Raw genomic sequence first — 16,948 nt, forward strand, 5'->3', positions numbered from 1 at the left:
AATCTCCTCACTCTCTCTCTCTCTCCCTCTCCCACTATCAATGCCTCTGCACTGCAACTTTGCAATCCATTGTATATGACTACCTTTCTCCCATCACACTTGTTTCAGTGTAGCTTAGCTATAGTCTTTGGCTTTTCCCAGACAGCCGAACCGTTCCAATGTCTTTCTTTTCCTACATTTGAGTCATTTTGGCAGACACTCTTATCCAGGTGCAATTAAGGTTAAGTGCCTTGTTCAAGGGGGCATCGGCAGATTTTTCACCTAATCGGCTCTGGGATTTGAACCAGCAACCTTTCGGTTACTGATCCAACGCTCTTAACCACTAGGCTACCATTCTCTTTCCTTCATCACCAGTGATCTCATAATCTTTCTTTCCTTCATCTCATTGATGGTGGAAAGCAATATGGGGAAAACCCATCTGAATATGGCAGAATACAGATTGCAAGGCAATCAAACAGGCAAAACGTCAGTATAGAGACCAGGTGGAGTCGCAATTCAATGGCTCAGACACAAGATGTGTGTGGCAGGGCATACAGACCATCACAGACTACAAAAGGAAAACCAACCACGTCGCAGACACCAGCATCTTGCTTATCAAATCAAAGTGTATTTGTCACATGCACCGAATACAGCAGGTGTAGACCTTACCTTGAAATGCTTACTTTCAGGCTCTAACCAATGGTGCGGAAAAAAAGGTGTGTGTGTGTGTGTGTGTGTGTGTGTAGGTAAGTAAAGAAATATAACAACAGTAAAAAGACATTTGAATAAAGAGTAGCAAGGCTATATACAGACACCTGTTAGTCAGGCTTATTGAGGTAGTATGTACATGTAGGTAAGCACCAACTGTCAGAGCAGCTCACAGATGACTGCACCTGTACATAGCCCACCTATAATTTAGCCCAAACCAACTACCTCTTTCCCAACTGTATTTAATTTATTTATTTATTTTGCTCCTTTGCACCCCATTATTTTTATTTCTACCTTGCACATTCTTCCATTGCAAAACTACCATTCCAGTGTTTTACTTGCTATATTGTATTTACTTTGCCACCATGGCCTTTTTTTTCCTTTACCTCCCTTCTCACCTCATTTGCTCACATTGTATATAGACTTGTTTATCTTCTTGCGTCGAGCCATCCCGGATCCGGGATCGTGAATACAGCCTCAAGCTCATTACCATAACGCAACGTTAACTATTCATGAAAATCGCAAATGAAATGAAATGAATATGCTAGCTCTCAAGCTTAGCCTTTTGTTAACAACACTGTCATCTCAGATTTTCAAAATATGCTTCTCAACCATAGCAAAACAAGCATTTGTGTAACAGCTAGCGCAGCTAGCATAGCATTTAACGTTAGCACCAGCAGGCAACATTTTCACAAAAACCAGAAAATCATTCAAATAAAATAATTTACCTTTGAAGAACTTCAGATGTTTTCAATGAGGAGACTCTCAGTTAGATAGCAAATGCTCAGTTTTTCCTGAAAGATGATTTGTTTAGGAGAAATCGCTCCGTTTGGTGCGTCACGTTTGGCTACCAAAAAACCCCGAAAAATAACTCATCAAAACGCCAAACTTTTTTCCAAATTAACTCCATAATATCGACTGAAACATGGTAAACGTTGTTTAGAATCAATCCTCAAGGTGTTTTTCACATATCTCTTCATGATATATCATTCGTTGAAAGCCTCCTCTCTCCTCTCAATCACTGGATGACTGCGTGCAGCTTGTAGATTACGCACCAATTTAGACAAAGGACACCGGGCGGACCCCTGGTAAATGTAGTCTCTTATGGCCAATCTTCCAATGATATGCCTACAAATACGTCACAATGCTGCAGACACCTTGGAGAAACGATAGAAAGGGCAGGCTTATTCCCGGCGCATTCACAGCCATATAAGGAGACAATGGAAAACAGAGCCTCAAAAATTCTGCCCATTTCCTGGTTGAAGTTTCATCTTGGTTTCGCCTGTAGCATGAGTTCTGTGGCACTCACAGATAATATCTTTGCAGTTTTGGAAACGTTAGAGTGTTTTCTTTCCAAAGCTGCCAATTATATGCATAGTCGAGCATCTTTTCGTGACAAAATATTGCGCTTAAAACGGGCACGTTTTTTTATCCATAAATTAAAAGAGCGCCCCCTATATCCAAGAAGTTATACTGTATTATTGACTGTATGTTTGTTTTACTCCATGTGTAACTCTGTGTCGTTGTATCTGTCGAACTGCTTTGCTTTATCTTGGCCAGGTCGCAATTGTAAATGAGAACTTGTTCTCAACTTGCCTACCTGGTTAAATAAAGGTGAAATAAAAATAAATAAAATAAAAGGTATCGTTAAAGTGACTATGCATATATGATGAACAGAGAGTAGCTGGACAAGCTAAACACCGTCTTTGCCCGTTTTGAAGATAAGACAGTGCTGCCGATGCGGCCAGCTACCAAGGACTGTGGGCTCTCCTGTGTGGCCGACGTGAGTAAGACATTTAAACGTGTTAACCCTCGCAAGGCTGCCGGCCCAGATGGCAGCCCTTGCGGCATCCTCAGAGCATGCGCAGACTAGCTGGCTGGTGTGTTTATGGACATATTCAATCTCTCACTATCCCAGCCTGCTGTCCCCACATACCCAAGAATGCAAAGGTAACTGAACTAAATGACTATCACCCTGTAGCACTCTACTGTCATCATGAAGTGCTTTGAGAGACCAGTCAAGGATATATCATCTCCACCTTACTTGTCACCCTAGACCTACTTCAGTTTGCAACCACACTGCCCTATCCCATCTGGAAAAGAGGAATACCTATGTAAGAATGCTGTTCATTGAACATAGCTTAGCATTCAACACCATAGTACCCTCCAAGCTCATCATTAAGCTTGGAGGGTAAGCCCTGGGTCTGAACCCGGCCCTGTGCAACTGGGTCCTGGATTTCTTGACGGGCCGCTCCCAGGTGGTGAAGGTAGGAAACAACACCTCCACTTAGCTGATCCTTAACACTGGGGCCCCACAAGGTTGTGTGCTCAGCCCCCTCCTGTACATCCTGTTCACCCATGAGCACGTGGCTATGCTCATCTCCAACTCAATCATCAAATTTGCAGACGATTAAACACTAGTAGGCTTGATTACCAACGATGACAAGACAGCCTACAGGGGGGAGATGAGGGCTCTGGGAGTGTGGTGTCAGGAGAATAACCTCTCACTCAATGTCAGTAAAATAAAGGAGATGATCGTGGACTTCAGGAAACAGCAGAGGGAGCACCTCACTTCCACATCGACAGGGACAGCAGTGGAGAATGTGGAAAGTTTTAAGTTCCTTGGCACACATATCACTGACAAACTGAAATGTACCACCCACACAGACAGTGTGTTGAAGAAGGCGCAACAGTGCCTCTTCAACCTCAGAAGGCTCAAGAAATGTGGCTTGTCACCTAAAACCTTCACAAACTTTTACAGATGCACAATTGAGAGCATCCCGTCTCGCTGTATCACCACCTGGTACTGCAACTGCACCACCCGCAGGGCTCTCCGTGGTGCTGCGGCCTGCCCCACGCATCACCGTGGGCAAACTACCTGCCCTCCAGGACACCTACAGTACCCGATGTAACAAGAAGGCCTAAAAGATCATCAAGGACAACAAAACACCCAAGCCACTGCCTGTTCACCCCGCTATCATCCAGAAGGCGAGGTCAGTACAGGTGCATCAAAGCTGGGACCGAGAGACTGAAAAACAGCTTCTATCTCAAGGCCATCGGACTGTTAAATAGCCATCGCTAGCACAGAGATGCTGCTGCCTACGTACACAGACTTGAAATCATTGGCCACTTTAATAAATAAAACACTTTAATAATGTCACTTTAATAATGTTTACATATCTTGCATTACTCATCTCATATGCATATACTGTATTCTATACTATCTACTGTATCATAGTCTATAGCGCTCTGACATTGATCATCCATATATTTATATATTCTTAGTTCCATTCCTTTACTTAGATTTGTGTGTATTAGGTATTTGTTGTGAAATTGTTAGATTACTTGTTAGATATTGCTGCCCTGTTGGAACTAGAAGCACAAGCATTTCTTTACATCCGTGTCTGCTAAACATGTGTATATGACCAATACAATTTGATTTGATTTGAAACATATCCAGTCCTTTTTAGTTTCCAGTGCTGAGACACAGCCAGGGATAGATGCAATGCTTGTATTTCCCACAATGTGCAGCCAAGGTAAATAGTGTAGTAGTTCACCTAAGCAGCTGTCATAAAGAAGAAGTTACAGGTCTGTGAGAGCCAGAAATCTTGCTTGTTTGTAGGTGACCAACTACTTATTTTCCACCATAATTTGCAAATAAATTCATTAAAAAAATGTTTTCTCATTTTGTCTGTCATAGTTGAAATGTACCTATGATGAAAATTACAGGCCTCTCTCCTCTTTTTAAGTGGGAGAACTTGCACAATTGGTGGCTGACTAAATACTTTTTTGCCCCACTGTATATATGTGTATATATATATATATATGTATGTGTATATACACTATCGTTTTAAAGTTTGGGGTCACTTTGAAATGTCCTTGTTTTTGAAAGAAAAGCTTTTTTTTTGTCCTCAACTGCCAGCTTCATTAAATAGTACCCTCAAAACAGCAGTCTCAACATCAACAGTGAAGAGGCGACTCCGGGATGCTGGCCTTCTAGGCAGAGTTCCTCTGTCCAGTGTCTGTGTTCTTTTGCCCATCTTAATCATTTATTTGTATTGGCCAGTCTGAGATATGGCTTTTTCTTTGCAACTCTGCCTAGAAGGCCAGCATCCTGGAGTCACCTCTTCCCTGTTGACGTTGAGACTGGTGTTTCGCAGGTACTATTTCATGAAGCTGCCAGTTGAGGACTTGTGAGCCGTCTGTTTCTCAAACTAGACACTCTAATGTACTTGTCCTCTTGCTCATTTGTGCACCGGGGCCTCCCACTCCTCTTTCTATTCTGGTTAGGGCCAGTTTGCGCTGTTCTGTGAAGGGAGTAGTACACAGCGTTGTACGAGATCTTTAGTTTCTTGCCAATTTCTCTAATGGAATAGCTTTCATTTCTCAGAACAATAATAGACTGACGAGTTTCAGAAGAAAGGTCTTTGAATCTGGCCATTTTGAGCCTGTAATCAAACCCACAAATGCTGATGCTCCAGATTCTCAGCTTGTCTAGAGAAGGAAAGGTTTATTGCTTCTTTAATCAGAACAACAGTTTTCAGCTGTGCTAACATAATTGCAAAAGGGTTTTCTAATGACCAATTAGCCTTTACAAATGATAAACTTGGATTAGCTAACACAACGTGCCATTGGAACACAGGAGTGATGGTTGCTGATAATGGGCCTCTGTATGCCTATGTAGATTTTCCATTAAAAAACCTGCCGTTTCCAGCTACGATAGTCATTTACAACATTAATAATGTCTACGCTGTATTTCTGATCAATTTGATGTTATTTTAATGGACATCAATATGTGATTTCTTTCAAAAACAAGGACATTTCTAAGTGACCCTAAACTTTTGAACTTTTTTATCCATAAAGTATCAATTCTGTTACTGTCCCACCTACTTGTCCTTGAAACATTTAATTGAAATACTGTAGAATTCCATTCATTCCTACTGCTTCTTCTCGGGAGTGAATATATGGCCGACCAGTGGCTTCAAAGCCTCTCACTGACCAAGACATAGCGTCAGCCATCCAGGGTTTATATACAGTGCCTTAAGAAAGTATTCACACCACTTGACTTTTTCCACATGTTGTGTTACAAAGTGGGATTCAAATGGATTTCATTGTCATTTTTTGTAAACTATTGACACAATAATCTGGCAAAGTGGAAGAAAATGTCTAACATTTGTAATAAATTAATGAAAAATTTAACACAGATATATCTTAATTAGATAAGTATTCAACCCCCTGAGCACACCTGGATTGTACAACATCTGCACATTTATGATTTTCAGAATTCTTCAAGCTCTGTCAAATTGGTTGTTGATCATTGCTAGACAACCATTTTCAGGTCTTGCCATACGCTTTCAAACAGATGTAAGTTAAAACTGTAATTCGGCCCCTCAGGAACATTCACTGTCTTCTTGGTAAGCAACTCCAGTGTAGATTTGGCATTGTGTTTTAGTTTATTGTCCTGGCGAAAGATTAACTAATCTACCAGTGTCTGGTGGAAAGCAGATTGAACCAGGTTTTCCTCTAGGATTTTGCCTGTGGTTAGCTCTTTAGCTCTTTCTTTTTTATCCTGAAAACCCCCCAGTCCTTAACAGTTACACGCATATCCATAACATGATGCAGCTACCACTATGCTTGAAGATATGGAGAGTGTTACTCACTAATGTGTTGTATTGGATTTACCCCAAACATAACACTTTATATTCAGGATTACTTTAGTGCCTTGTTGCAAACAGGATGCTGGTTTTGGAATATTTTTAGTCTGTTCAGGCTTCCTTATTTTCACTCTGTCAATAAGGTTAGTATTGTGGAGTAACTACAATGTTGGCGATCCATCCTCAGTTTTCTCCTATCACAGCCATTAAACTCTGTAACTGTTTTAAAGTCACCATTGACCTCATGGTGAAATCCCTGAGAGGTTTCCTTCCTCTCCGGCAACTGAGTTGGGAAGTACGCTTGTACCTTTGTAGTGACTGGGTGTATTGATACACCATCCAAAGTGTAATTAATAACTTCACCATGCTCAAAGGGGTATTCAAGGTCTGCTTTTTTATTTTTACCCATCTGCCAATAGGTGTCCTTTGCGAGGCATTTGAAATCCTCCTTGGTTTTTGTGGTTGAATCTGTTTCAAATTCACTGCTCGACTGAAGGACTTTACAGATAATTGTAAGTGTGGGGTACAAAGTCAAGGGGTGTGAATTCTTTCTATAGGCACTGTACATACTTGGTCAAAACTCATTAAACCAAGCCTTGAATTTCAGCCTTCACCCGCCGCTGCTTCCTACAACACTCCCAGCCACACAACACTTTGCTGCTTTTGTCCTTAGCTAAATTATTTCGCTTGGCTGATCATTTTTTTTTGTAAAGAAATGTGTACACGTTTATCATTTTGCATAGTTATCATAATTGCGTCTGGTGGGATAGGGAAGAGGTACTTTTTGTTGTCACTGCTTTCCTCAGTAAGGAAGTGAAATTTAGTATCTCACTGAATTACAGGCGGTAGATGTTGGTCTGTCTGACTGTCCTAGTGGTCCTGGTGAATTTAACTAAGTGTTGGATAGCATTCCTTCCATTTTCCCCTGGATAGAAACACAATCTACCTGTGTCTGTCTGCCAGGCAGCGCGTCCCGCCTCCCCAAGCTTTTATTCCCTCCAGCCCTCCGGTAATACTTTTTGCAGTTCTTAAAAAAAGCTCCCGATATCCAATTATATTTCCAGCGTAAGTAAAACATGCTGTCAACAAACTTACCTCAACCACCTGAAAGAGAAATTGGCAGCAGGGAACAGTGTCAGCAACAAATGTTGGCGGCTTTAATTGAGAAACCTGCCAAGAAATGTTTCGCTGCATAACTTATAGGTGAGTGTGTGTGAGTTTATATGTTTGTTTTTGCAAGTCTGATTTCGACCAGAATATTGATTACAGTCCATGGTGGTTGAGGGTTCATATGTCTTAATCTGAAACCTAATGGTTAAATGTGTTTTATATTAGGAGCATAACGTAGTGGCATCTCAAGCTGGTTGGCCAAACGTTGTGACCCTTTCACTTTTGGGGTTGCCAACTAGTCACCTGAAGTCCTCAAGTCTGTGTGTGTGCGTGCATGATAGCCCCTAATCCAGTGCAAAGATGTAAGTGATACTATGTTGCATCTCCAGAGAGGGGGAGTTACGATCCCCTGCCTATAAGAAACATTAATCTCCACCCCTCACTGCTCTACCCACCCCACCTCCACCCCCCTCACTGCTCTACCCACCCCACCTCTACCCCCCTCACTGCTCTACTCCCCCTACCCCCACCCCCTCACTGCTCTACCTCCCTACCCCCACCCCCTCACTGCACTACTCCCCCTACCCCACCCCCCCACTGCTCTACTCCCCCTACCTCCACCCCCCCCCACTGCTCTACCAACCCTACCTCCACCCCCTCACTGCTCTACCAACCCTACCTCCACCCCCTCACTGGTCTACCACCTCTACCCCCTACCCCCACCCTCCCACTGCTCAACCCACCCCACCTCCACTCCCCTCACTGCTCTACTCCCCCTACCCCCACCCCCTCACTGCTCTACTCCCCCTACCCCCACCCCCTCACTGCTCTACCTCCCTACCTCCACCCCCTCACTGATCTACCCCCCCCCCACCTCCACCCCCCTCACTGCTCTACTCCCCCTACCCCCACCCCCTCACTGCTCTAATCCCCCTACCCCCACCCCCTCACTGCTCTACTCCCCCTACCCCCACCCCCTCACTGCTCTACTCCCCCTACCCCCACCCCCTCACTGCTCTAATCCCTCTACCCCCACCCCCTCACTGCTCTACCTCCCTACACCCACCCCCTCACTGCTCTACTCCCCCTACCCCAACCCCCTCACTGCTCTACCTCCCTACCCCCACCCCCTCACTGCTCTACCTCCCTACCCCCACCCCCCCACCCCCCTCACTGCACTACTCCCCCTACCCCCACCCCCTCACTGCTCTACTCCCCCTACCCCCACCCCCTCACTGCTCTACCAACCCCACCCCACCTCCACCCCCCTACCCCACCCTCCCCCACTGCTCTACCCACCCCTACCCCCACCCCTCACTGCTCTACTCCCCCTACCCCCACCCCCTCACTGCTCTAATCCCCCTAACCCCACCCCTTCACTGCTCTACCTCCCTACCTCCACCCCCTCACTGCTCTACCTCCCTACCTTCACCCCTCACTGCTCCACCTCCTCCCCTCACTGCTCTACCTCCCTACCTCCCCTCACTGCTCTACCTCCCTACCTCCACCCCTCACTGCTCTACCTCCCTACCTCCACCCCTCACTGCTCTACCTCCCTACCTCCCCTCACTGCTCTACCTCCCTACCTCCACCCCTCACTGCTCTACCTCCCTACCTTCACCCCTCACTGCTCTACCTCCCTACCTCCACCCCCTCACTGCTCTACCTCCCTACCTCCCCTACCTCCCCTCACTGCTCTACCTCCCTACCTCCACCCACTCACGGCTCTACCTCCCTACCTCCACATCCTCACTGCTCTACCTCCCTACCTCCACCCCCTTACTGCTCTACCTCCCTACCTCCACCCCCTCACTGCTCTACCTCCCTACCTCCACCCCCTCACTGCTCTACCTCCCTACCTCCACCCCCTCACTGCTCTACCTCCCTACCTCCACCCCCTCACTGTTCTACCCCCCTACCTTCACCCCTCACTGCTCCACCTCCACCCCTCACTACTCTACCTCCCTACCTCCCCTACCTCCCCTCACTGCTCTACCTCCCTACCTCCCCTCACTGCTCTACCTCCCTACCTCCCCTCACTGCTCTACCTCCCTACCTCCCCTCACTGCTCTACCTCCCTACCTCCCCTCACTGCTCTACCTCCCTACCTCCCCTCACTGCTCTACCTCCCTACCTCCCCTCACTGCTCTACCCCCTACCTCCTCCCCTCACTGCACTACCCCTCTACATCCAGCCACTACTGTCCCCCTCCAGTTAGTAGCTTCACTCCATTTGAAAGCACTTTAACAGCAGCAGGGGCAGGTGCAGCTCTCTGTGTGCCGTCATAAACAAGGCATTATGATGACATTAGTCATTGTGCCTGGCCTATGTCTCTGTATTAAGCCCTCTCTGCAGATCGCTGGACGGACAGTAAAAGCTGTGGTGGCTGCACCAATTAGCTGTAATGGCGTTTAATGTCAGAGTAGCCCGACCAGCTCAGGTTTAACACTCTGACACAGGGGCTTTTAACTGGAGCCAGAGGCCATACAGAGAAGAGTGATTGAGCTGTTGCCCTGTGTGGGTGGTTGGGTGTGTGTGTGAGAGCTGGCTAATTAATTCCTCGGCACATCTGAATGCATTAGGAGATGTCCGTCACTATGCTACTTGGTGCAAATGGTTGCTAAAGTGGCCGCTTTGCATCGATCTGAACCTCGTACCCTCTTTGGGGACAGTGCTCTTGCCTCATAACTCTCTCTCCCCCTCTCTCACGCACACACACATGCACACACACACTCACACACGCAGCACACACACACACTCAGCACACACATACACGCAGCTCCCACACACACGCGCAGCACACACACACATATAATTCCTTATATTAAGAAATCCAGACAGCAGCACTTTCTTGTTTTTCAAAATACATTTACGGATAGCCAGTTGCACACTCCAACATTCAGAGATAATTTACAAACGAAGCGTGTGTGTTTAGTGAGTCCGCCAGATCCGTAGGGATGACAGTAGGGATTTTAAACTGCATTGCTGGTTAGGGGTTTGAAAGTAAGCATTTCACTGTAAAGTCTACACCTGTTGTATTTGGCGCATGTGACTAATACAATTTGATTTGATGACCAGGGATGTTCTGTTTATAATGTGCGTGAATTGGACCATTTTCCTGTCCTGCTAACCATTCAAAAAGTAACAAGTACTTTTGGGTGTCAAGGAAAATGTATGGAGTAAAAAGTACAATATTTTCTTAAGGAATTTTGTGAAGTAAAAGTAGTCAAAATTATAAAAAAAATTATAAACAGTAAAGTAAAGCACAGATCCCCCAAAAAACAACTTCAGTATTTTGACTTAAATACTTTACACCACTGCACCTCGCAGGGATAGACAGAGGTGAAGGGAAACAAAAGGAGAGCCTCCCCAGCTGCAGTGAAGCAGTAATACTCCCTACCATACTGTTACATGGTAACAGGTGACACAGAGCCTCAGCCACCAGTGTAGAGAAGTAGGGGAGAGGGTGTGTGTGTGCTGGCAACTGTGGCCTTTATCCAGTTACAAATTAGGCAGCCTCTGGTGCTGTCCCCTCCCATCATTTGCTGGCTGGGACAGCTCTACGCCTCTACTATTACACACACACACGCACGCACGCACGCACGCACGCACGCACGCACGCACGCACGCACGCACGCACGCACACACACACACACACACACACACACACACACACACACACACACACACACACACACTCTCTCACTCTCATTCACTCACACACTGTTACCTAGCAACAGTGACTGGGGAACACTGCCCAGGCGGGCTCCGTCACCCCCCCTACATATCCATAGCGACATTTAAAGGTCTGACCCCCCCACCTACATATCCTGCTGTGTCCAGCCATTTCTCTCCCTCTCTTAACTTAACAGCTGTATGTGAGGCAGCCACACCACTAGTGGTCCAGGTCTCAGGGACGCCTTCTTCCTGAAAATAACACAATGCTCCACTTTTACACTGTCACATAAATATATGTTAGTGTGGCTATATGTATGTCCGCTGTGTTCCGTGTGCGGTAGTGGCGTTTAGTGTCTATCTCCATCAGGGGGACAGACAGCCAGATGAATCCTCATTGTAGCTGATTGAGCCTGATGAATATGATTATGGCTTATAGCAACAGGGCTCTTAGTGGAAGAGAGATTGATGCGTGCCTTCTGGGGAAGGGAAGGTAGTACCGAGGGTGAGTTGAAGCATAAGCTGTGTTCGAATACCCATACTGACATACTGTATACTACATACTTAATGAGTATATACTACATACTATATTCTATTAGTTCATTTGTCATAGCATAACAAATGACTAGCTAAACATTTGACGATTTCTGGTGTGTTTGTAAATTCAATCTGGAGTGCCAGAGTACGCTCTGGGCTTTTGTAAATCTAGAGCATAGTCAGATTGTCTATTTGTAAATTCAGAGTGTTTCGCTCTTGGAGCGTTCAGGGCGCTCACTGGACGCTCTGGCCGATGAGTTGGGCAAAGGCAGTCAAGCACCCAAGCTAACTGGGTAACTTTGGCTAGCTACTTCCAGACATAAATGAGAGAACACTCTGACCATTTTACTCATCCTAGCAGAGCTGGTTAGGCTGTTTACATGTTATCCAGATCGTTGGTGACTAACAGTGCTGCTGGCAACAATTTTTTTTTTTTTGCCAACGTTTACTGACACCGGACATATTCAATGGCTGTTGAGCATTGTAAATTCATCAGTTATTGTGCGCTCTGACACACTCAGACTAGAGTGCTCTGAAATCGGAGTAGATAGCCAGAATTATCAATATCCATTGAAACGCGCAACGACTATCCCACTTAGCTAAGAATGATGTGAATAATCAAGTCAATAAATGCTGGGTAGTTAGTTAGATAGCAGATAGTTAATATACTGCCTGGCAAGTTTGATGTATTCATAACCTAATGTTAGGTAACATACCGGTACATACTGATGTAATGCTATGCGGTTTGTAACGATAGCGTAGCTAACAAATTGTCAGCCAATGTAAATTAACTTATTTGAAACGTCATAACTTTATTACATTGCTCAACATTTTCTTAACATTTGTCATAATTAGTTAAATCAATGAATTTGAATGCGCTCTTGACGGACTTCGGGTTGCATATTTAGCGCCATTTTCTTCAAATCTGAAAATGTTGTAAAGCCACACCCATTTTCTGAAGAATTGCATTATGGGCCCTTGTATACTTTGTATTTTGGTGAATTTAATACGACATCCGGGGACAGTTGGTATACTAACTATATCCATACTATGACCAATAAGCATACTACAGTTGAAGTCGAAAGTTGACATACACTTAGGTTGGAGTCATTAAAATTCGCTTTTCAACCACTCCACAAATCTCTTGTTGACAAACTTTAGGTTTGGCAAGTCGATTAGGACATTACCTCGTGCATGACACAAGTAATTTTTCCAACAATTGTTTACAGACAGATTATTTCACTTTTAATTCACTGTATCACAATTGCAGTGGGTCAGAAGTTTACATACTATGTTGACTGTGCCTTTAAACATCTTGGAAAATTCCAGAAAATTATGTCATGGCTATAGAAGCTTCTGATAGGCTAATTGACATCATTTGAGTCAATTGGAGGTGTACCTGTGGATGTATTTCAACTCAGTGCCTATTTGCTCGACATCATGGGAAAATCAAAAGAAATCAGCCAAGACCTCAGGGGGAAAAAATGTAAACCTCCACAAATCTGGTTCATCCTTGGGAGCAATTTCCAAACGCCTGATGGTACCACGTTCATCTGTACAAACAATAGTACGCAAGTATAAACACCATGGGACCACGCAGCCGTCATACCGCTCAGGAAGAGACACGTTCTGTCTCCTAGAGATTAATGTACTTTGGTACAAAAAGTGCAAATCAATCCCAGAACAACTGCAAAGGACCTTGTGAAGATGCTGGAGGAAACAGGTACAAAAGTATCTATATCCACAGTAAAACAAGTCCAATATCGACATAACCTGAAAGGCAAGGAAGAAGCCACTGCTCCAAAACCGCCATAAAAAAAGCCAGACTACAGTTTACAACTGCACATGGGGACAAAGATCGTACCTTTTGGAGAAATGTCCTCTGGTCTAATGAAACAATAATAGAACTGTTTGGCTATAATGACCATCGTTATGTTTAGAGGAAAAAAGAGGAGGCTTGCATGCCGACGAACACCATCCCAACCATGAAGCATGGGGGTGGCAGCATCATGTTGTGGGGGTGCTTTGCTACAGGAAGGACTGGTGCACTTCACAAAATAGATGGCATCATGAGGAGGGCAAAGGATGTGGATATATTGATGCAACATCTCAAGACATCAGTCAGGAAGTTAAAGCTTGGTCGCAAAAGGGTCTTCCAAATGGACAATGACCCCAAGCATACTTCCAACGTTGTGGCAAAATTGCTTAAGGACAACAAAGTCAAGGTATTAGAGTGGCCATCACAAAGCTCTGACCTCAATCCCGTAGAAAATTTGTGGGCAGAACTGAAAAAGCATGTGTGAGCGAGCAAGAAGGCCTACAAACCAGACTCAGTTACACCAGCTCTGTCGGAGGAATGGGCCAAAATTCACCCAATTTATTGTGGGAGGCTTGTGGAAGGTTTTGTGTCTTTGGCTATGCCGGATTAAGTGATATGACATGCTATTCTATAAAATCCTTTCTACGTAATTAATATTAGTGGGTTTAATTATTTATTTACTAAATACCTAACTAATCACACAGAATTACATATACAAAGAATGAATCATACCTTGATTACAAATTACGTCATAAACAAAAATGTCACTAGCGGACTGAACAGATATGACAGCTGGTTACACAAAAGAAAAGGGCTGGGCTTGAGTGAAAGAGCGGGAAGACTGAGGGACAAAGGGAGAAGCTGTGCTATCGTCAATACAGTATCTTATGCATTCTAAATTACCGCCCATTTGGAAAAGGAAAATGCAAAAAATATTTACTCTGAGCTGCGCTTCGGTAGGTTGGTGGTAGACGGAAGGCCGTGTTGCCAAACCGTGTCCTTTGTCCTTTGGAGAATGTCTCTGGTGGTCAATTGGATACGTTGTAGTAATGTCGTTGTGTGGTAGACTGTCTGTTCTTTCCTAGCCCGCGTTTGCAGCTGCTGTTGCTAACTCAACGGCTAGGAGGTATCACTTCTGTAGTGAATAAGAGTTCAAAGTTCATACCATTCGCAACCAAAGCTCACGCTGAGGTTGGCTTAGTTCTGTAGTTGACATGTTAGTCCTTTTAACGCAGAGGCTGCAGACCTCACGTACTTGGAACAGAAGGTTACATTTTTGTCAAGGCTTTATATAGTGGAGCGAGAAGGGTGTGTTTGAAAAGTTTTATAACCCATGACTCTTCACAGGGGCGGGCCACTGATTGAGCAGAGCCCTAACCTTATGAAAACCCAAATCTCTCATTTGGAAGCTAAAATTAAATTTCATCTTTTCACCAATAATTTTATATTCAAACATTTAAATTGAACAACAATTCCATGTGAATCCAATAACTCTGATGTGTAGACTTTCCACTGTAGAGTTTATGTCATCCTATCATTGAGGATAATGTCCCAGATGACAACCGAACATCATATTCATTAAGTAGCCACGCATATGTTCAATTGGTCAGATTACCAGAATATAGTTCATTTCCCCCCACCTTCTGATGTTCCCAGAATCTCTATGTTAACCAAGGGGTTTTCAAATTTCACATCAGTAGGGTAGAGAGAGGAAAAAGGGGGGAAGAGTATTTATGACTGTCATAAACCTAACCCCAGGCCAATGTCATGACAAAGGCTACCCAAAACTTTTGACCCAAGTTAAACAATTTAAAGGCAATGCTACCTAATACTAATTGAGTGTATGTAAACTTCTGACCCACTGGGAATGTGATGAAAGAAATAAAAGCTGAAATAAATCCTTCTCTCTACTATCATTCTGACATTTCACATTCTTAAAATAAAGTGGGCATCTTAACTAACCTAAGATGGAATTTTTACTAGAATGAAATGTCAGGAATTGTGAAAAACTGAGTTTAAATGTATTTGGCTAAGGTGTATGTAGACTTCCGACTTCAACTGTATATACTCAATTCACGTCACAAATAATATGGTTAGTGCGGGTAGTATTCGAACACAGCTAAAGTGTTTTTAGTAGGCAAGACGGAGACTGTACTTTACACAACATTTCTGTATTTATAGTGGTCTGTGTGGAAGGGGGGTTGGGGCGGGGTCTCAGGTACACCTGAGAGGGAGAGTGTGTTTTGTTTGGCATATTTTGGATTGTGTGTGTGGTTTTTTGAGGCATTTGCTGGAATGTGTCTGTGACACAGAGAGATAGGTGGACACACACATAGGCTTTCTATCTCCAAACCATGATTCCGTTGCTGTGCTTGACTTGGCACTGTCACTCGTGTCCTTGCAAACTCACACACTGAGCCTCTCTCAGGGTCCAGCATGTTCTTGACCTTGTGATGACACAGCACAGTCATTACTCACTCAACACATCTAGGGACATATGTCACACGGCCATATGTCTGTCTGTCTGTCTCTGTCTGTCTGTCTGTCTGTCTGTCTGTCTGTCTGTCTGTCTGTCTGTCTGTCTGTCTTTCTTTCACTTTTAATCACAGTCCTTCCCTCTCCATCTGTCTCCATCTCTGTCTCCATCTCCGTCTTCCTCTCTTTCAGTTGGTTTTTATTGAGACTAATCTCTTCCTCTTTTTGTGTCTTGCAGGTGGAGGACGCCATGCTTATGTTTGACAAAACGACTAACAGACACAGAGGTAAGTCAGTCTACATACTCCCTCCCTCATGTTGTGCTTATTACCCTGCTATCTATTGGTGTGTGAACCATGGATGTTAGTGTGTGAAAGAATAGTTTCATTCTCCATGCAGTGGATTCATGGTCAATGGCCTCTGACTATAGGTTATAGCCCATAGTTGTATATATACACTATATACTGTATACATGTAACTGCCAGAATAAAGGAAACACTTGAGTAAATGAGGGATACAAAGTATATTGAAAGCAGGTGCAATTAACATCCCATCATGCATAGGGTCATGTATAAAAATGCCCAGTTGCCCAATATTTTGGCTACAATTGCTGGAAGAAGAAATCTCAGTGACTTTGAAAACTCAAAGAGTGTGTGTCTCAGTCACCAGATCTCAACCTATTTAAAATATATATATATTTTACCTTTATTTAACTAGGCAAGTCAGTTAAGAACAAATTCTTATTTTCAATAACGGCCTAGGAACAGTGGGTTAACTGCCTTGTTCAGGGGCCGAACAACAGATTTTTACCTTGTCAGCTCGGGGATTCGATCTTGCAACCTTTTTGGTTACTAGTCTAACGCTCTAACCACTAGGCTACCTGCTGAGCAAGGTGCGTTCTCAGAGCATGCGCAGAACAGCTGGCAGGCATATTCACAGTGATTTTCAACCTCTCCTTGTCCCAGTCTGTAATCCCAACATGATCATAATC

The 16,948-nt window shown here is 44.2% G+C and overlaps 1 protein-coding gene across 6 annotated transcripts in view; it reads left to right on the top strand.

Moving 5' to 3' along the window:
* The window catches only part of LOC109905832 (RNA-binding protein Musashi homolog 2), a 369,667-nt gene that overhangs the window by 185,764 nt on the left and 166,955 nt on the right, over positions 1-16,948 (top strand). For all 6 annotated transcript variants that reach the window (XM_031791050.1, XM_031791053.1, XM_031791054.1 and 3 more), the window contains exon 7: positions 16,196-16,244. In XM_031791050.1, coding sequence (XP_031646910.1) covers positions 16,196-16,244 — 49 coding nt within the window. The remainder of the gene's footprint in view (positions 1-16,195; positions 16,245-16,948) is intronic.

This window comes from Oncorhynchus kisutch, linkage group LG15, assembly GCF_002021735.2.
Source record: "Oncorhynchus kisutch isolate 150728-3 linkage group LG15, Okis_V2, whole genome shotgun sequence".
Lineage (NCBI taxonomy): Eukaryota > Metazoa > Chordata > Actinopteri > Salmoniformes > Salmonidae > Oncorhynchus > Oncorhynchus kisutch.